Source organism: Podarcis erhardii, assembly GCF_964252035.2.
Source record: "Podarcis erhardii genome assembly, chromosome: 3".
Taxonomy (NCBI): domain Eukaryota; kingdom Metazoa; phylum Chordata; class Lepidosauria; order Squamata; family Lacertidae; genus Podarcis; species Podarcis erhardii.
In genome coordinates this window covers 73,827,645-73,849,679 of record NC_138507.1, presented here as the reverse complement: position 1 = coordinate 73,849,679, position 22,035 = coordinate 73,827,645, and the positions used below count along the sequence as shown (strand labels likewise).

The 22,035-nt window shown below is 40.9% G+C and overlaps 1 protein-coding gene across 17 annotated transcripts in view; it reads right to left on the bottom strand.

The window, feature by feature from the left end:
• The window catches only part of AFDN (afadin, adherens junction formation factor), a 90,385-nt gene that overhangs the window by 37,158 nt on the left and 31,192 nt on the right, over nucleotides 1–22,035 (bottom strand). For 13 of the 17 annotated variants that reach the window (XM_081855784.1, XM_081855792.1, XM_081855788.1 and 10 more), the window contains exons 9-15: nucleotides 19,379–19,423; nucleotides 10,848–10,942; nucleotides 7,082–7,341; nucleotides 6,072–6,141; nucleotides 5,139–5,251; nucleotides 3,124–3,185; nucleotides 1,565–1,770 (exon numbers count right to left, since the gene is read on the bottom strand). In XM_081855784.1, coding sequence (XP_081711910.1) covers nucleotides 1,565–1,770; nucleotides 3,124–3,185; nucleotides 5,139–5,251; nucleotides 6,072–6,141; nucleotides 7,082–7,341; nucleotides 10,848–10,942; nucleotides 19,379–19,423 — 851 coding nt within the window. The remainder of the gene's footprint in view (nucleotides 1–1,564; nucleotides 1,771–3,123; nucleotides 3,186–5,138; nucleotides 5,252–6,071; nucleotides 6,142–7,081; nucleotides 7,342–10,847; nucleotides 10,943–19,378; nucleotides 19,424–22,035) is intronic. The other 4 variants (XM_081855779.1, XM_081855782.1, XM_081855783.1 and 1 more) reach the window with 1 other exon arrangement.

Genomic DNA, 22,035 nt, shown 5'->3' with positions numbered 1-22,035 from the left:
TGAGGGCATTCCAGGTTGACATTAGTGTCTTGTAGGTACACGCACCTGTGAGATGCTGATGACACCAGCCCAGAACTCCCCTGACCTCACCACTGCCCTGCCGCATACCAGTGCACAAGACCACCACCACCAGGAAGGTGCTGCTACCGCCCCACACAACCCTCAATCGCTGCTGCTGCCAGGAAGGTTCTACTGGCTTCAATGGGATAGATCTCCATATTATTCAGAAAGTGTAGGACAGGCAGAACTGCGTGCCAAATCTATAGCACTACTAACATAACAGGGAGACAGGTGAAGACAGAAATAGGACCATTTAAAGGAAAATACAAGTGGAGCCATAATAAATGAATTGCTTTCACAGACAAGTATGTTTTAATTGAAAAAATAAATCTTGGGACACAAAAATCTAAAAAATAAAAACCCTGAGTGATGCTGCTGCTGCTGCTCACTTTGGCACCACGTGTACCAAAAATAAAAACTGAGTGACGAGCAAGCTTATTTGCAGTTGAACACCTGAATTTCTCTTAAATATAATTACTTACAATCATTCAAAAAACAATAACTGTTTTTAATATGAATGCATAAATGAGCATATATACGAGACAGTGGGTTGGATCCAGTTCCCCCTCCATGTTCCGAACTCTTTCTGTTCCTAAAAGTAATTGTGAACCAGAGGAACCTCCCCTGCAATCCACATGCCACTTCCCACACGGAGGTTTTCTTAACTATTCACAGTAGTTTACAAGGCATACACAAGGCTGCAAGGGGAAGGAGGATTCCATAAAAAGTGTCTTCCTCCAACAGAGCTCCACCCATGAGAATTCTGGATTCAATACATAAAAAAGAGGTGTAGCCAATGTGGGGCCTTCCAAATGTTGCTGGACTCCAACTCTAGCCTGTATGTATGGTGGTCAGGGATGACTGGAGTTGTAGTCCACCACTACCTGAAAGCATCATGTTGACTACCCCTCCTGTAGACAACAGCATGGAACCAAATTTTGAGCTCAAGACCCATGCTGGCAAAGAATGTTACCCAATCTGAGTCCTACTCAGATTAAACCTATTGAAATTAATGGACTCAGGCAACAAATGAAACCTAAAGGTTGGTGTATGACACCAGTCCTACTCAAGAGTAGACCAATGGAAGTTAATGGAAAAGACTAAGGTTTATTAATTTACTCTGAGTAGAACCTAGCTAAATGCCAATTAAAATGCTTAAATACAGGTGCTTTCTAGTTTTCTAAAACCATGATTATCTGAATCTCTTGTTCAATATCTGACAATGAGGTCTATATGCAAGTAAGAGAATCCTGTTACTGATCTTATTTTTGTTTTAGAGGACCTTGATTAGTTTTTTGTTTGTTTGTTTTACACTGCAATTGAAATCATTTTGTGTGATATTTATAAACTGCCCTGTGATATCCATTATCATACTGGCTATGTGATTGCAGCCACAGCCATCAAGTCAAACAATCCTGCTAAAAGTGAAGTATTTATTTTTGGAATAAAAAAAATTAAGCTATGAAAATGTATTCACAGAAATTCTCTTAAAACTGCAGCTCACCTGTATAACTCCTTCCATCATGCTCACCATCTTGTTGACTATTGCAATGACTTTGTGAGTACGTTCAGCAGGACTGATGTCAGGTCTGTACTGGCTTGACAATACATACCGACATGCCATATACAAAACATATGTAGGAGACAGCTTAAAATGAACTGTTGAGCTATTGGTGTAATTTATAATGGCAGACAAAAAGGAATCTTCAGCTGCAAAAACAAGATAAACCAAGATCAGATGAATTCGTAACTTGTTCTATTTATAAGCAAGGTTTATTCCGTGCCCTTCACCACCAAGTCCCAGGATGGATCACAGAATATACAATGATATAAACAGCTTAAATCATTTCAATTATAAAACACATAAAACTGTTCCAAGTGGAACAGAACAATATAGATTCAGCAAAAGAGGTTGGTCCCTCAGTACAAAATACCTTAACTGTCAAAGGCCAAGGTAAAGAGGTGCATCTTCAACATACAGCAAAAGGTGTACAAGGAAGATGCTGGACACATTTCTGTGGGGAGGAAGGTCCACAATTCAGGGGCCGCTACAGAGAAAGCACTCTCCTGGGACATCATACCCTCCATTTCTAAGGGTAGCAAGAAGTTCTGAGAGCTCTCTCTGCATATCCAAAGACCTCTAAAGATGGTTTTGCAGATACTTGGGGCCTAAGTTGTTTATTGCTTTAAACTGCAATGTGAACACCTTGAATTGGGTTTGGAAACAAAGTGGCAACTAGTGCAGCTATTTCAAAACAGGGGTTATATGAACCCCAACCAGTAATCTGGCTGCTATATTTTGGATCAGTTGATTATCTTAAATTGTCTTGCAGGGCAGTCCATATAGAACACACTGGCCTACTGCGAAGTGTAGAGTGGCCAGATGTTGCTGTAATTTGCAGAGCAGGCCACTGAAGAAAACGGACCACTACAGTATACTGATTTGCATGAGGCTAACTTTTTAATAGGTTGAGATCTTTATGCCAAAGAAAGTGTGACTTATCTGAACTAAGAAAAATACCTGGGAGTGATTCTTGTAACCTTTGGGGGAGGGTGTAGAAATATTTTGAAGGTACATAAAGGAACCTCTGCAAATGGCTCTGCAAATATGCAACTTCAGGATTTTTTTCTCTTAATTTTTTTAAATTATTATTTTCAACAAAATTTATATACCGGTTGATTTTAGTAAAACCTAAGTAGTTTACAAGTTTACTTAGTAATACCTAAGCAGTTAATCTTCCAAAGTAGTTTAAAATTCTTGATAAAACCAGTGCCTTTATTTAGCGCGAGAGCTGCTTCTATTTCTGACTTCATCTCTTACTTCTACTTTGTGGTCCCGTGCGAAAGGCATAGGATTGATAGCTATAACCTTTAACAACTATTACACTTTGTAGCATTTCACTGGCTTTTGTAAGGAGTATGACTGGGACTGAGGGGAAAATGTGACCACTGTAACTTTTTGAACTGCTTGCATATTTGAAGTTATCTATAAGAATGAAATAAAAATTGTTAATAAAAAAATGTCACACCTAACCAGATTTTGTTTGAAATGTTAATACTTACAGCTTTCCCTGAATTCAATGCTTGCAGGTAATATCAATTCAGGTCCATGTGCATCCTGAGGTCTACAGACAGAAAGCAGATCTTTAAAAGTCCAGTTTAAAGAGTGAAAATTAATTCCACTATCAAAAGATACAGACTTTTCCAAAGGCTTTGTTTCTGGGACTTTATTCACCATTTTTGTTCACATGAACTGAAAAATACAGTACTGGGGGCAAAAAATATTGATTCTCCCCTCTTCTTGTTAGATTCACTCTCAAGTTCTACTTGATCATTAACAAGATAGATCATGAACTGAAGGTCTGCATTATAGATGAATATGAAATTTTAATGAATTTGCAGTGCACAAGGCAGCCTGTCAGCTGCTGTAAACAGCTCATGTTACACACACAGGCCCCTGCATGAGGCCACATAAAAGAAGAATGAGAGGTTAGCTTACTAGCACCACACTAAATCCACAGGTGCTACTACAATGTAATAGATACAACCATTTCAAAAACTATGTTTTTATGAGACCTGGAAGGCTGGGTCATATGCAAGTAGGTCACTTAATGAATGACTAATAGCTTAATATGTGAACTAATGTGATATAAAGTGACAGGGAAAATTAACTGTGGTTTTATACTTTAAATAGCCCGTTATCACTTTCAAATGTGTAAACCAGAGAGTCTCTGGTTACAAGATGAAGTATGTGTCTGTAACGGAAGTGACATTTACTATTGCCTACTGACTGGAGGGCAAGCCATTTTTTCAAATCAATCGAACAGCTCCACACGAACAGAAGTTATTAATATTGCAGTTGTTGTATAAGGGATTATTATGATGACTGGAATGTAATGGAAATTAATAAGATTTTGGAACACAGAAATAAAGCAAATAATCAAGCCATCAACCCTAGCATGCGGGAGGCTACATTATCAAAATTATATAATTCAGTATTCAAATGATTGGTATTAATAATTGTATTATAAATTGGTATTGTTATAATGAGGCTATTATTGAATTGTAATTGAAAACTAATAAAAATTACTATTTTAAAAAAAATCAATCCAACAGTACTACCCTGCAACTTAAAACCTTATGTGGTCATACTTTTCAATTATCAGTAAAGGTTTCCCCATTTTCTTCAGTAACACAAGGCTATTGCCAGCCATTTCAAAATGTGTACTGAGTTTAAATCAGAAATAAGCATATATTTCTCTTGACATCGCATAAGAAACTGACAACCTGAAAATGCCCATTTGAAAATAGATGCAGCAAGTCGTTTATCATCATGGTCTCTGCTCACTAATCTCTTTCAACTCAGTTAAATTTGTACTTGGGACTTTAATTAGATCTGCCTTCATTCCCTCTTTTGACCATAATTTAATATGGCAATGGCTTCCCCAGCTATTCTGCTGCCAGTTACACTTAAATATATGTCTGAGTTGCACAACTCCCCCTCCCCCTTTTAAAGCAATATAATGACTGCCTTAGCTCAGACAGATTTCAGATTAAATTTGAACACAATCTGAATCATGACTATTGGCAGGACTATGAAATTGTGATTTGTGTTTTGCTATCTCTTTTACATGAGAAATTCCTGAAGTGGTTTGAAACCTAATACAGTACAGTATTCAAAACATGTAATCCTGTCTATGGCAAATGTAGTTCTGAAAGTGCAAAGGCTTTCCCCAATCCAAATAATGCAGAAGGCCCACTTGTTTCTGAAAAGTTGTATTATCCTATTACCACACCTGCGTCTAAAGATTTGCCAGACAGCCTGATATTTATACATATTTTAATGCTCTTTTGCTAAAAATGAAATGCACCATGTCTTGCTTTATTCAAAAAAACCAACCCCCATGGAATCCTTTGAAATCAAATATTTTGCCTTTAAAAAATATATTAAACAATTCTGCATTTTACATCTACATCCTACCATATTCTGTCCTGCTTTTGTAGTAAAATGAAGTTGATTATCAAAATATACAGTCTGCCCATATCAACATTAGAAATTGAAAAATGTTATTTGGTACCTGCCATCCTGCCTGTGGTAATCCTGCTGTTCTATTCTGATCATTGGCTTGACCATGCCTCGTTCAGCAGTGCTGGATGCCGACATTCTGTCACTATCCAATCTGTTGGTACTCTGTTCCACACAAGATTAGTAGCATTTATCACAAAACATATCAGAGATTTGCCTTGCCCACCCTTCCTCTGCAACTATAAGTTAATGTTGGACACATTTTAGGGTGTACTCTCTATTCATGTGAGAAGTGAGTTCCAACAGTGCACTCCAGGACAGTGATCCAATACTACTTTGAAAGGTACAGAAATTCAATAAGGAGGTTCCTTGATAAAACTATCTGAAAAGGTTGATTTTCAGTTTTAAAATCCTTTGTTTTACAAGACCTAAGCGAAGTTCATATAGAATGAGAAACCATACTTTAAATTAAGCAAAACTTTCTATGATGGCTAAACCTAGGGAAATGTGGTTTGGTAAGTTATGATTAATGAAGTTATGAAACCTTGTTCTGATCCTGCCTAGTTCTGACTAGCCATAGTTTAAACTGACCAAAGTTCCAAGTTTGGATGTCACAGGGAAGTGTCATAATATCCCATCAGAAGCTTTCAATCTCCTTCTCTTGTATATATACATCCGAAGAGGAAAGACAAAGGAGGAAATATGAATGGCTGAGGCTTGTGCATATAAAATAAAACTATGATAACACATGAAGCCCTAAATACGTTTTAGTAATATATACTAAAAATCTGGCCATGAAGTCAGTCAGTAAGCTTTCTTCCAAAGAGTAGAGGCTTACTACTCTCTAAAGAAAGCTTACTGACTGACTGACTGACTGACGGACTGACTTCACAGCCAGATTTTCAGTATATATTACTAAAACGTTTTTAAATTATCAGTTGTAAAATGACTTAGCACATTTCTAGGCCTGGTGACAATTTGTTACCTTGCTTGCAGCCAATCCTGTTCCACTATGGACATCTCCTTCCAAATCAAATGTAGTTTCCTGTACAGCTCTAAAAAGACAACGTACATTCAAGAACTAATTATTAGCAACATATAATATCCAGACACACAGCACAACAATGTTTCGACTAATCGCTTCTGGAATTTGTTAGTAGCTGCAAATATACATTATGTTTACACACAGAAAGATTTTATCTCATTTTCAAAGAATGACACTATAGGTAAAGGTAAAGGGACCCCTGACCATTAGGTCCAGACATGGCTGACTCTGGGGTTGCGGTGCTCATCTCGCTTTATTGGCCTAGGGAGCGGCGAACTGCTAGGTTGGCAGGAGACACTATAGAAATGACACTATAGAAAGGTCACTAAAAGAAATTTAGGAAGTTACTTCAAAACTTCCACATTTTAATCTATTCTGCTCATTGATATTCTTACCATTATTTTATTTGTTGTACTTATTGTTGGCTCTCATAGTCATTTTATGGAAAGGCAGTGCAGAAATGTTATAAACAAAACTCTCTCTCTCTCTCTCTCTTGCAAATACAAAGATAGTTCAACACTTGTGTCTTCATGCTACTACAGTTCAGGGACCACTGTGATTTCCATCATGCCTTACCTCATGACATATAAAGAATACATTTAAATGCATGTAATATGAAAGGTGTGCAGCATTTTCTTCCAAGTATCCTTGGTTTTATAAAATTATAACATTTATAAAATTATTATAGTATAGCATGGTGCCTTTAGCTATGTTGACTTTGCTCTTTTATTAATGGAACTCTACAACACAACATTAGTTATAAGTATGAATTAAGCAACTGGAAATTCCAAAAGATTTCACAAGATGGAGCAAGAGTATTAAACATTAGTAAGAAGATAATTGTATTATTCTTATCAGGGTTGCCACTTGAAAAATGAAACATTGCTATGCCATCACCATCTTAAATAATTTCCTGAGTTTGGGATTATTGCTTGAAAATGGTGATTTACCCAGCTTTGAGTCGTGAACTTTTCACCATGTGTCCTGCATCTAGACGTCCTTTAGGAATGTGATCTTGAATGGGATCCACAAATTTAAATACATGAGAGGTCCCAAACTGAACCTTCATACCACTTTGCAGCATAGTGGTCTCTGAGATCCGCTGACCTTCTACATAAGTCTCAGCATCAATGCTTCTTGGGGTAACTGTAACAACTCCATCCATATTAGTGAGGTCACAATGATGAGGCTGAATTCCTGGACCAAACAACTGAAAATAAATAACAAAAATTTAGAAGCAGCAAAACTGATACCAGGTTGTTGTTTTTTTAAAAAAAAATAAAACCTATGCTAATATGTACATATGTGTTTTGGTTTAAATAAGCAAAGTACTTTTTTTCAATATTAATTGCATTAGTTCAGCATCAGTTTCCTCAAAATGTACCATGAGTGATGGGATCAAGTATCTTTCAGAAACCACCAAAAGCTGCCATCTGTGAATGCATGTAAGGTGATGAGTATAATGATTGGGTAATAGCAACATTAACTGAAGAATAACTATGTTATCTTGTAGAAAAATACAATACCATCTAGCATCCGTGCTAGTCCACACACATACGTTTACAACTTTCAAAACTGAAGCCTTTTTTATTATATTTTTCCTGGTTCCCACTTCATTAATATTTTTCAGTACACAACTGAACATGAAGCTAAGTAGCTATGATAGAAAGGGTTGACCAGTAGCAACCCTTCCCCTCCGCAGGGAGGTGGGACCGATTCGGATGGTCCGCCCCTGCCACTTAATGGATCCAATTGGCTTCCAGAGAGTGGTAGGGGATGCTCTATCCCAAGTTGATGGCCTTTCAGCTGATTCCCTGGTGGCCCGCTGGAATGCGGAGTTAACCAGGGCTATTGACTGTCTGGCTCCGAAGCGCCCTCTCCGATTGCATGGAGCCCGGACAGCCCCGTGGTTTTCCCCGGAGCTGAGGGTGATGAAACAATCGTTGAGACGGCTAGAGCGCCGGTGGCGGAAAACTCATTCTGAATCAGACCGGACACGGGTTAGAGCTCAACGTCGAGCCTACCAAGTGGCAATGGCGACGGCGAAGAGGGCCTTCTTCACCGCCTCCATTGCATCTGCAGAAAACAGCAGCAGGAGACTTTTTCAGGTGGTTCGCAATCTATCAGAACCACCTGTACCAACGGGGCCTGGTAGGGACCCCAAGATCTCCTGCAATGCTTTTGCAAAGTTTTTTGCAGATAAAATCGCTCAGATTCAGAAGGAGGTAGACTCCACCGTGGGAGCAGGGCCAGGGCGGGAGAGTGCTAGAGTTCTGTCTGGTCCTGTTACATGGGATCAATTCCAATCTGTTACCTCCGAGGATGTGGACAGGCTGCTTGGACGAGTGAAACCGACCACCTGTCTCCTTGATCCTTGCCCATCCTGGCTGATAAAAGCGAGCCGGGAAGGGCTGGGCGATGGGCTTTGCGGGGTGGTGAACGCTTCCCTCCATGAGGGAGCCTTCCCAGACCCGCTGAAAGAGGCGGTCATTAAACCGCTTCTTAAAAAAACATCTTTAGACCCGGCCAATTTGGCCAACTATCGCCCAGTCTCAAATCTGCCATTCTTGGGCAAGGTGATTGAGCGGGTGGTTGCTGAACAACTCCAAGCACGCCTGGAGGAAACGGACCATTTGGATCCCTTCCAATCGGGATTCAGGCCTCACCATGGGACTGAAACTGCCTTGGTCGCGCTGGTTGATGATCTCCGGCGGGCTAGGGACAAAGGTGAGAGCTGTTTCCTAGTTCTGCTGGATCTCTCAGCGGCCTTTGACACCATCGACCATAACATCCTTCTGGACCGTCTAGAGGGGCTGGGAGCTGGGGGCACTGTTATACAGTGGTTCCGCTCCTTCCTCCTGGGCCGTGTCCAGAAGGTGGTGGTGGGGGATGAATGTTCAGACCCCTGGGCTCTCACTTGTGGGGTGCCTCAGGGTTCTGTCCTCTCCCCCATGCTTTTTAATATCTATATGAAGCCGCTGGGAGAGATCATCAGGGGGTTTGGACTGGGTGTTCATCAGTATGCAGATGACACCCAGCTCTACCTCTCCTTTAAATCAGAACCAGTGAAGGCGGTGAAGGTCCTGTGTGAGTGCCTGGAGGCGGTTGGAGGTTGGATGGCGGCTAACAGATTGAGGTTGAATCCTGACAAGACAGAAGTACTGTTTTTGGGGGACAGGAGGCGGGCAGGTGTGGAGGATTCCCTGGTCCTGTATGGGGTAACTGTGCCCCTGAAGGACCAGGTGCGCAGCCTGGGAGTCATTTTGGACTCACAGCTGTCCATGGAGGCGCAGATTAACTCTGTGTCCAGGGCAGCTGTCTACCAGCTCCACCTGGTACGCAGGCTAAGACCCTACCTCCCCGCGGACTGTCTCGCCAGAGTGGTGCATGCTCTAGTTATCTCACGCTTGGACTACTGCAATGCGCTCTACGTGGGGCTACCTTTGAAGGTGACCCGGAAACTGCAATTAATCCAGAATGCGGCAGCTAGACTGGTGACTGGGAGTGGCCGCCGGGACCACATAACACCGGTTCTGAGAGATCTGCATTGGCTCCCAGTACGTTTCCGAGCACAATTCAAAGTGTTGGTGCTGACCTTTAAAGCCCTAAACGGCCTCGGTCCTGTATACCTGAAGGAGCGTCTCCACCCCCATCGTTCAGCCCGGACACTGAGATCCAGCGCCGAGGGCCTTCTGGCGGTTCCCTCATTGCGAGAAGTGAGGTTACAGGGAACCAGACAGAGGGCCTTCTCGGTAGTGGCGCCCGCCCTGTGGAACGCCCTCCCATCAGATGTCAAAGAGATAAAGAATTACCTGACGTTCAGAAGACATCTTAAGGCAGCCCTGTTCAGGGATGTTTTTAATATGTAATGCTGTATTGTTTTTAATACTGATTGGGAGCCGCCCAGAGTGGCTGGGGAAACTCAGCCAGATGGGCGGGGTATAAATAATAAATTATTATTATTATTATTATTATTATATTTAAAAATATTGGGCTGTATCATGCTCAGAAAAGATCCCATTGAAATTAATTAATCTAAGGTAGTCATGTCGATTAATTTAAATGGGAGCACAGGCAACTACCAATTGTATGGCGGTTACGTTCCTGACACCCGCGCTTTGGAAGAATGAGCATAAGCCCTCTCCACCCAGTTCTGCCCCTGGCCCACCTCCTTTTCCAGCTACTTCCAGGTCGTCACACATAAATTGGTCATTGCCTGTATGTACTTTGAGTGGGACTAACAATGAATACAAGCAACTGGATACAGTCAACCACCCAGATCAACAAACTGTCTAGGTTCTGAAAGTCTGGAAAGTATATCATTCCTCTTCCCATGGTCACACAAAGGTTTCAGCACAATTCAATGTCAAAACAAATGATGGGTTGTTGCAATGATAACATGTTGCAAATTCATGGGGGTAACCAGGATTTTTATTAGGGGGTACAGACATTTTGTTTGGAGGGGGCCCCAGAACCTCAGTTTGCTATGTATTTTTATTGATGTTTATTGATGAGCAGCAGCTGCCCCTCCCTGCTCCCCTTGGCTATGATCATGGTTCCAATGGCTTTAGGATTGTGCACTCTCCTTCCCCCCTGGGGTGGGGGAGCCTAAAGTTGCTCTTAATAATAAACCATTTTTTTTGTCTGATCCAAATATGGGAGACTGCAGCTTGCATAAACCAAACTCTCTTTCTTGACTCAATAAACGTTTCCTACCTGTATGGAGTTGTCATCAAATTTTTCTGTACCAACTTCTGTCACACTTAACTGCAGACGATAGAGCTTTGGTTTATCTCTTGAGTCAGAGCCATCTGCAAGTAAGAACAAGTTATTTTGTTTGCAAAAGTAATTAAAGCATGTAATTTTTAAAAAAATGAATATACACAAGGACATTGCATAACAAAGTACCATTGCTGGAATTCCAAAGCATATTTCAATTAAGCTTTAAAAAATTATTTATTTCAGTAGTTATGTTTATGTTATTATACATAAATCCAGGAGATCTTCAAATAACTAATACTAAAAACATATAAAGACATACTAGCACTGGGAAATTTGAGATAATACAGGAAGAAACATTAAATATACTGGATGACATCCAACTAAGTCACACTTAAAGTAGATACAATGAAATTAATCAAGTTAACTTAAATCCCTTTATCTCAACTGGTCTACTCTGAACTAGATATCATTACCTGGTTGTATCAAATTAAGTGATGCTTGGAGTATACCATTTAAATCAATGGACTTGATTTCAACGTGTCTACCCTGAGTATAAGTTGGTATGATAGAATCCAATTGTTTTCCTTACCACAATTTCCAATTTGTACCGTATATTTCGCCCTATAGGGCGCACCGGCCCATAGGACACACCTCGTTTTTTGGGGGGGAAATGAATAAAAAAAAATTACCCCCCCCCCGCCGCGGGGCTGGGGCGCTGGAAGCCTGAGCTTCCCCCGACCCCAGCCCCCAGAACAGGCTGCTATCCGCAAGCCTTGTGAGCCCGGCGGCAACTCCCGCCGGGCTCGCAAGGCTTGCGGATAGCTTCCTGAAGCCTGGAGAGTGAGAGGGGTCGGTGCGCACTGACGCCTCTCGCTCTCCAGGCTTCAGCAAAAGCCTGCATTCGCCCCATAGGACGCACACACATTTCCCCTTCATTTTTGAAGGGGAAAAAGTGCGTCCTATAGGGCTAAAAATACGGTATATACAATATATTGTATATATTGTAAACCGCCCTGTGATTTTTGAATGAAGGGCAGTATAGAATGCACAAATGTACATACATACATACATACATACATAGAATTTAAAGAGTACAAACAAAATGTTTTAATAAGTGCTGCCTCCCACTGCCTCGAAAAAGAAACATTGGGTTTGTGCACTAAATTATCCCTGATTTTATCTTTCAGTAGCTGCTGATGTGCATATTTCCCTTCCTTAGGATCTATGGATAAAGGGCAAGTTAGAAATATCATAAATAAACAAATAAAATATTCCATTTAGTGGATTTTCTTTCTTTTTTAAAATGTTCTTCACATTTTAATATATTACTGTTCATGGTTTCTCAGTTCTCACACTAATTGTATATAAGTAGTGGTGATGTGCACCATACCTCCGAACTTGGCTGCTGGGGAGAATTGTACACATATCTAAAAGTGTAATTCATGGATCAATTATCCTGAGAGACTGTCAAAAGTATTTTGAGGCTACTGGTACAGGTGAAAAGAAATGTAGCAAAGGGGTGCTTCTAGCGACACAACAGGCCAGATCCTTATCTCCTTACCCCCCTGGCAGGCCAAATTTGACAGTTGGCTTTAAAATCAGGATTGTTGGGACTTCAAAGTTAGCGCAGCAAGATTTGAAAGCCCTGCTGCTGTTTGCAAGCAGCTTTCTAACAGCCCCTATGCTCCTGTTTGACAGAGCTCAAACATATCTCTCTCTCTCTCTCTCTCTCTCTCTGTGTGTGTGTGTGTGCGCGCGCGCTCATGAGAGAAAGAGAGAGCCCTTTGTGAAAGTTAGAAATCCCATGTACAGGCAATGATTTCAAAAGAAAGCTGTCTTTTGAAAGCATTGCCTGTGTGCAAGTAGCCATTGTTTGCAAAAGGCACTGCTTTTAACACCCTCTATGCCCATTTGAAGCTCAAACTGGTGGGGGGCAGTGTCTGAAAGCCCTTGAAAAAGGGATAAATATGCTGTGCAGAAATACTTTACTTCTCTCTATGCTGTGCAGCCAATACAAGATTAAATCCTGTCCTTCCACCCACTGCCTGACACCACCAGTGATCCCAGCCGATGGTTGGGTGAAAACAGCATGGCATTCCAAATGCTACTGTGGGCCAGAGGTTCCCCACCCCTGATGTAGCATTTTTCCATACATGTTAAATTCCTTTTTCCCAACTGAGCATTCAGTGGATTCCACTGAACATTCACACCAACCATATAGTTACATAGTAAAGCAGTATTCATTAAGAACAATCCTGATTAATTCCAGTTTAGGGAAGTAATATTAAGATGCTCTTATGTTGATCTATTCTTGCTGCAGCACTTACACAAGTAGCTGCCTCAACATGAGACTTTGTTTCAGTTATTAAGCAGAGTTCTCACTCTTGCTGCATTCAATACATAAGCAAAAGCAACAATATGTACTAATTAAGCAGTCACAGGAGGCAGTGGAGAGATCACAAAGATCTGCCCAGATAAAACCTACATTAAAAGCAGAACTTTTAATATAAAAAATGCTGAATTTCCCTTAAGAGAAACAAACATGTTTAACCTGATTATATAAAAGGTAGTTCAATATCATTTTATGTACACACTTTAGGTACTTGGAGGAAGGGCTGTGTGTGTGTGTGGGTGTGTAGGATTTCTACTTCTAAGAGCAAGACTAAGGAGCATTGTTCCTTCTAATGCTGAATTACTCAGTCCCAGTGCACCAACATCATTATAGCCAAAATAGGCTCACTGAGCAATAAGAGGGAAATAACAGCATGCTTGGATCAATCCCAAGGTATGCACTAGTACAAAAAAAATGAGGGGTGGGAACCAACAGAGACAATTCCGTTTTTTAAAAGGTTTCAAATATAACTGTGCTATCATGTAGCACATGCCAGACGTACCCTGCTCCCTTACTGTATAAGGGTGCTATTAAACTAAGTTTTACTCAGAATTGACCCACTGAAATCAATGTCCATGAGTTTGGTAATTTCAACAGGTCTACTCTGAGTAAAGATTAGCTGAATGCTACCTATAATGTTCAGACCAGGGGTCATGTGGCAGGCTTTCAAAAGCTATTGCACAAGCTCTTGGTGGTGAAGGGATGACAGAAACAGGAAGGAAAATGAGAGATGGAAAAATTTATTTTTAAATCATTTAGCTGGGCTATAATAAGCTTTTATCTGCTGTCAGCTTGTGGTGTGCTATGCAATTGTTTGAGGGAAGAGCAAACCAAAAGACAACAAACTGAGGAGCTGGAGGCAGGAGATTTTTTTAAAAGGAGAGAATGTAATAAGAAAATGTTGTTTAAAAACAGCAGTGAATGACAACCTGATCTGGTTGGAGACACAGGACAGGAAAAAAGGGAGGTTTATCTCTCCTTTCTCCATACTTTTCCTCACCCATGAAAGTCACCCCATAACTGCTATTTGTGCTCATGCTAACTTTCCTGGGGCAAATGAGGGGGGAGGACAATTTACACTGAAGAAACAGCCTAAGTGGGGAGAAAGGTTCGTTCATGCCATGGTCCTCATCATCCCTCAATAGGCAGTTCCTAGTTAGGTGACAGTCGGGTGTGTGAATCATTCTTCCAGCTGTGTATTTAATTATTACAGTGGAGAAAGGGAGGGTTGTTGTTGTTTTGCACATTTGTTGTTGTTTTGCACATTTTCACATTCCACCTTCCCACTGCAGCCCCAGCACCAAATGCCACAAGAGGGTTCCCAACACAACATCGAAGACGTCAGAAAAACAATAACCAAAAATACGAAATAAGTCATTCATCATAAAACACCCTTATAATACAGGAGATCAACCAGCAGTAGGTGACAATGAGCTGCATATTGCGTGGCTCATTACAGTTCTCACCCCTCAACAAAGGCCTGGGCACAGAGCTGTGTCTTCACCAAGCGACAAAAAGCAAGCAGTGCTGGTGCTGGACCTACCTCTAAGGGAAGGGCATTCCAGAGACAGGGTGCTGTTGCAGAGAGGGTCATTTCTTCTTATTACAGTGGTACCTTGGGTTCTCGAACTTAATCCGTTCTAGGAGTCTGTTCAACTCCCAAAACCGTTCGAAAACCAAGGTGCAGCTTCCGATTGGCTTCAGGAGCTTCCTGCACTCAATCAGAAGCTGCATCGGACATTCAGCTTCCAAAAAACGTTTGCAAACTGGAACACTTACTTCCGGGTTTGCAGCTTTCAGGAGCCGATTTGTTCGGGAGCTAAGCCGTTCAAGTACCAAGGTACCATTGTATACTGCATTGCAGGGTCTTACTAGGCTGACTGCTGCTTCAATGTGCTGGCTATTGTGATGTTATTTGTTGCTTTTAACTTAAATGTTTTAAATTATGTGCTTATATGTTGCAGTTGTATGTTGCTCAGTCTATATACACAAAAGGGGTAGCTTACAAAAGATTACAAAAGGGGTAGCTAACATTGTGTCCTCCACCTGACCACTGGTCATGCTGACTTGGGTTGATAAGAACTGTAGTCCAACAATATCTGGCGGGCACCATGTTGGTTACCCCAGATTATGCTGTAAAGAAAAACAAAGCCATTCCTATGATGTGTTGTTACACAACACTCTTTGGAAAAGAGCTTCTAAACAGCGAAGTGCTATATTTTGCCACAGTAATGCTCCAATTTTAGAAATGCACTGCTGCATAAAATTAATTAGAAGCATAATGAATGATTACAACATAAGTCAAATTGCCCAACTGGGATTGACACAGTGCTACTCAAATACAAAAAAGGTTGCAATTAACTTTTGTTTTTTAAAAAATGTCTTTTTATAAGAAGTACATATATTCGTGCACACAACTCTTCAGGTAGGATAAGATTAGTACATTAACAGCTTTCTGGACCTCAATTTTTCCCCCTTAAAAAGGTAAATAACATAAGAGAAGAGTATGCTAATGAACTGAGAGGCTTAAATTATTTACTTGTATTCAGGTACAAATAGCATTCAACTAAAGCTTTGCATTTGTTTAAACTTAACAGCTAAACTACTCTTAGCTATTGGGAAAACTCTTCAGATATGTAAGTGACACAAAATATTAACATGGCTTTTTAATTATTAACGTTGTTTGTACTAAATTAATCATGCTAAATTGGCTCTCCATCAATTTAAATCAGTGAAATTGTTTCAAGTGAAATTTCAGAGTGCTCTCCCCCCACCCCCCCGGCAAAACAACCACCACCTCATTTCACTGCAATATGCCGAACCTGGCTGCCAGCATAGAGAGAAAATATATGGAAGCATGGAATAGCAAGTCTGGAACGGAGGAAGTGGGGTAAAAGAATCACAGATGGGGGGAAAAAACAAAAAGAATGCATGGTGCTGAGAAAATGGATGGAGAAAAGTTTTTCTCCTCTCATAAAACTATAACTCATGGATAGCTCAGTTGGGTACAGCATAGTGCTGGTAATTCCAAGGTGGCAGGTTCGATCCCCGTATGGGACAGCTGCATGTTTCTGCATTGCAGGGAGTTGGACTAGATGATCCTCAGGGTCCCTTCCAACTTGACAATTCTATGATTCTAACATCCAAACAAGCTGAATGTTGGAAGACTTAGGACAGATTAAAAAGCATTTCTTCATGCAGCGCATAGCCAAACTACGATGCTTGTTCCTCGATCCAGGAGGTAGTGATGGTCACCAACATGGATGGCTTTAAAAGAGGAACAGTCAAATTCATGTAGCAGATCCACAGATGAATCTGCCACTCTAGCTAGTTTGTTGAGGCCCTTCCAAAGATCTGTGAACCCAGTAGAACCTCTGTAGACCATGAGGTTCTACAGCACCACTGTAGACCACAGAGAAAGGTAAAAGATAACAATAACTGTCTTAATGGAGAAGAACTCAGTCTGCACTGTGCAGAAAAGCAAGCAGCAGCTGAATAAGCAGGGTGCAGTGGTGAAGAGAAGGAGCAGGTCCAGGGGACTCTTGCCAGTGGGCTTTCTGCTGGGATGTGGACCTTAAGCAATGTCCAACCATGCAGATACCTGACACCAGCCCTAGAACTGATGGCAACACAGGCTGACCTGTTCACACAGCAGATGTACCTCTCCTCAGCAACCTGGACATACAAGCATACACCCCTTCCCCCAGCACAACCAGTAAAGTGGAAACTAGAGAGGGACATGGGAGAGGCATACCTCCCATACACTAGCACATCACCTCTGGCCATTCTACTTAAAAAAGAAGGCTAGATGATGGCATTAGAAGTAGAGAAAAGCTCCCTCTTCTGCAGGCCTTGCATTTTCAAGAAGCACTACAATCTATTTTATTAACCCAATGAAATTGAAGCAGAACATTTCCTTCACCATGACCATGTGTTTGTCTGCACCCAATTGTTATCTCCAGCAGTCCTGCAGGTCTGGCCGTGGGAAGCTCATCCCTATGCTCAACAAGATGAACGTCACAAGATCTAGAGTCACTTACCATAATGGTTCCCCTTTGTCTCTTTCACTCTCTATCCAACAGCCTTCCCAGGAACATCCAGTTGGTGCCATCCTTATGGTTTTTTGACACTAGGTGAAGACTGCTCTGTTCACCTAGGCCTTTATATACACTGGCCTTCTCAGTTTGTAAATCTGCGTTTCTAACTTTGGGGTTCTGACAAGTTTCTTTTTTCTTATATTCAAGTTCCTTTTATTTTTCATTTAATTTTTTATTACTTATTTATTGTAAGCCTCCCTGAGGGCTTTATATTATGGCTACAAATGTTGTTAATAAATAAAATTTGAAAAGTAGGCTGTGCTCCCAGACAGAGGCTAAGGAATAGCAGGTGCCCTGGACAAAAGCTGAGCCAGAAATGAGCCTTCTCTCCAGAAGTAACAACTGTTATAGCCCTGACAACTGACCTGAAGAGGAATTATCTACTGCAAGCTCTTTACTAGCTCAACAATAACTGAAAACTACAGTGGTACCTCAGGTTACATACACTTCAGGTTACATACGCTTCAGGTTACAGACTCCACTAACCCAGAAATATTACCTCAGGTTAAGAACTTTGCTTCAGGATTAAACAGAAATTGTGCTCCGACGGTGTGGCGGCAGCAGGAGGCCCCATTAGCTAAAGTGGCGCTTCAGGTTAAGAACAGTTTCAGGTTAAGAACAGACCTCCAAAACAAATTAAGTTTTTAACCCGAGGTATACCACTGTATCAGTAGCTTTGTTATTTTTACTTATGAACAGATGACCTAAATAAGGGCTGGGGAAATTTGTGACATGCTGGTTGGAGCCAATGTGAGCTGGGAGCCCAACGATATTGGGGGGGGTGTAAATTGCCCACTCATGAATTAAAGCTTAATAGAACTGCCAATGCAATGACATCTTGGAAACTACAGACAACTCTTGACAATTCCACATTATAAAGATGTATATAAAATTATGTGACCTACTTAAGAGAACTCAAGAGCTTTAGGGCTTTTCCTGTACCACCAAAAAGGATTCATGCATTATTTTAAAAGTGGTTTAAAAAAGCAAGAATTGACAGAACAGGCATTAAATATTCTTCATAATGGATTGAATACCTTAGTAGCAGCAAGAAAACAGTCTGCTGCTTTAACTGAGATTAAGCCTAAGAGTTTACATTTTCTGCTGGTACACAAATACATTCTCTCCCCGCCTGCCCCCCGCCCACAGAACAAGTTTATGAAAACACTGCAGCTGGCAGCCAACTTACAGAAATGGGTGATATTTCAGAGGAAGAAGCTACACTACTATATTTCAAACACCATGTTTAACTAAGTATATTACCACTGTTTCTCTTTTGTAAAAAACAAAAACAGATTAGCTACCAACATAACTGGGAAACAAAGGATTCATAAACATTTTTCATTAACAACTGTTACAAAAGAAATCGTGTTCATTCTCTATAGACACACATACACTGCCGCTTGTTCAAACTAAAACTCTAGGTAGTCAAAGAAAAACAATGTCATCTTCTGATTTGTGAAAGAGGTTTCTAATTGCAATTAGAAATGTAAAGCATATTGTTCAAGTTATTGGCCACAAGCCAACTGCATGAATATGCAGTAATGGGCTGCTACATGTGTATAACCTTGGTCAGAGGATTTTTAACAATGCTCATCCATCTATTTGGGAGAAGGCAGCTTCCTGGAAGCTGAATCCAGCCCACGCTATCCAGTCCCAGATTATAAACTGTCAGTTATCTCAGTGGATGGTACATGTGCATGTAGAAATTGAACTTAGATGTGTGATCCCAAACCCTCACCACAAGACCCTACTAGATACACGAGTACCCAAATTTTACAGAAGTACTAATATTGATATGTGTGGCCCCCAGATGATATTGTTTAGAGCATACTAGGGATTTGTAAAAAGTTTAACTTTGAATTATTCCTTTCCTCCACACCTGAAGATATAGACTAGAAATAGGGTTAGATCTGAGCTTCTGTTCATTAAGGAAGAAAAATGCAAGATCTGTTTTCAAAACTGACAAAAGCCTTTTTTGCTAGCACAGATTTTAGTGACTAGTGAGAAAGAACAGTATTAAATAACAGCATTACCTTCATAAGTGTGATAGTTGAAGTAGGCAAAGTGATTCCTTCTCCCTGGGATTAGAAAACACATGCACAGGACCCAGGTGAAGGCAGCATCAGCAGAACAGATACCATGCAGAACATGCGGAGGAGGGCAGAGAAAAGAAAAGATAGGAAAGAGTGAAACTGTAAGCCAACAACACTTACTCAATTTAAAAGGATGAAGTGCTTTTAACGCTTTCAACTTTAAATACTGCACAGAATATAGAGACATTGGTGTTGTGGATGGATTAATACGATTGTTAAGTAGTTGGCAGCAAGCTGCTAGAAGAAAGCACAGAAAAATCACCAAGCAAAGTGGAAAGGCCATCATTAGCTGTATACAAACTAAAACCTTAATTCATATAAGACTTCCATTTTAATTTAGAAAATATTGTGTCTTCCATTCATTCACTGTCTATGGGTGGATGTACTGGGGTACCATCATACCCATTACAAATGCACAGAATATGATGCCAAGGTACGTCCACTCACAACTCTGCTTTCAAATATTAAGTAAAGCTGGAATTAAATGGCAGAGTGGTAGTCTCCCAATATGCTGTTGTGTGAGATATTTTCCCTACATCCAGGCAATCTGTGTGCAAATACAATCATGTGCACTATCACATATGCTGGAGGTTAAGTTTTATTTTGTTGCCAGTATATGAACTGGGCACCCCACATGATAACTGGTTGCTGTACAAAACCTCCACACGTATTATCCCCATATGAAAGATAGTGCAAATGAAGCAGCAGCCCTCAGTATCTTGCACATTCAAAACTGCATATTCCTTCTGGTAAGAAGAGTTCTTGTTGGAAACACTGTGACTGCCTCAACCCTCCTCTCCCATACCTTAATTTCAGACAAATGAAAGTGAATAATAGTGAAAGAACCACAAGAAAAAAATATCCTCTTTTAGGAAGAAATCTATATTTACTGTCAGGAGGCTGGAGCAAAACTTGTTTTCAAAGGATAAAAAACTGCTCCCTATGGTTCCCAAGCAGAGGCAAACTATATGAAAATCAGAATACACTTGACACATACTCTTAAAGGATTAGAACAGTGGAACTACTTTTGTTGTATTTACCGTATTCTACTTGTGACACAAAAGCCACATAACAAATAACTCCAAGTATAAAGATCACATTTCATATTATCATAAAATTCAAGCTACAATCTAGAACTCCAAACCATATGTGTTTACAATGACAGAGGCTGGTTTCAATATTTCCTGATTACATCCTTCAGCATAACCTGAATCCAGTTCTACAACGGAACATTTGCATACATGGCTGATAGGTGGTGAGACTCCAAAAGTCTACTAGTCACAATTACTACACTGGAAAACCATTGACCCATCACTGCAGACATTTCTGTGTGCTTTGTTTTCCACACTGTAAACCCAGAATATATTTTCCACCTGCGGTTTATATATAGTGGCATGCTTATTTATATGCCACCCTTAATGATAATATTTTCAGGCTGGCTTACAAATAAATCACATGATAAAACAGCAAAAAGCAGCAAGTAAAAGCAGCACAAAACAGTACAGATAAGACTGAGAATTGAAAAGGAAATAAAAATTTCTTCCAGTGCTGAAAAATTATCAGCATAGGAACCAGGCAAGTCTCCCTAGGGAGAGCATTCCACATGCAGGGTGACACCAGTGAATAGCACTCACCCACCCACCCACCTCCCCTCCCCTCCCCTCCCCTTAAGAGGGGCATCAGAAGAGGATCTCAAGAGTAATCAAGGAAAGTTATTAGAATAAAGTCTTGATTTAGAAATATAATTTTAGTGAAATCTCAGTTAACAAGCTAGGGGCAGCATACATAGCACCATTTTAACTTAACATGCATCATGTGACATAGGGAATCGTAAGAATTAGTGACGGCCTAAGGTTTACGCAAGGGACGCGGGTGGCACTGTGGTCTAAACCACTGAGCCTAGGGCTTCCTGATCAGAAGGTCGGCGGTTCGAATCCCCGTGACAGGGTGAGCTCCCGTTGTTTGGTCCCAGCTCCTGCCAACCTAGCAGCTCAAAACACACAGGTCAAGCAGATAAATAGGTACCGCTCTGACAGGAAGGTAAACGGCGTATCTGTGCACTGCTCTGGTTCGCCAGAAGTGGCTTAGTCATGCTGGCCACATGACCCGGAAACTGTCTCCGGACAAACGCCAGCTCCCTTGGCCTGTAAAGCGAGATGAGCGCCGCAACCCCAGAGTTGTCCACGACTGGACTTAATGGTCAGGGGTCCCTTTACCTTTTTTAAGGTTTACCCAATGAGACTTATGCTTGAACAAGGATGTGAACCCAGGTCTAACAAGAACACTATTCATGATGCAACACTGGCTCTCAGGCAACAATAAGCCATAAGCTGTACACTAGTTCATCACAAGAGAACAACTACTGTGTTGTGTCACCAGGAATTAATTAAATTACAGGAATTAATTAAATTACATGAACCTAAACTACTCACCCACAGAAAAGTCTGTCAACACTATGCCTGCAGGATTCATTGTTTTGGCTTTACCTCCACCACAGCAAGTCATTCTGCCACATCTCTGCATTTGGTGCAACTGGATCAATCACTCCTGATGCACAGAACTATCTGCCTTTAAAAGTAGCTGCCCATTAACACTGT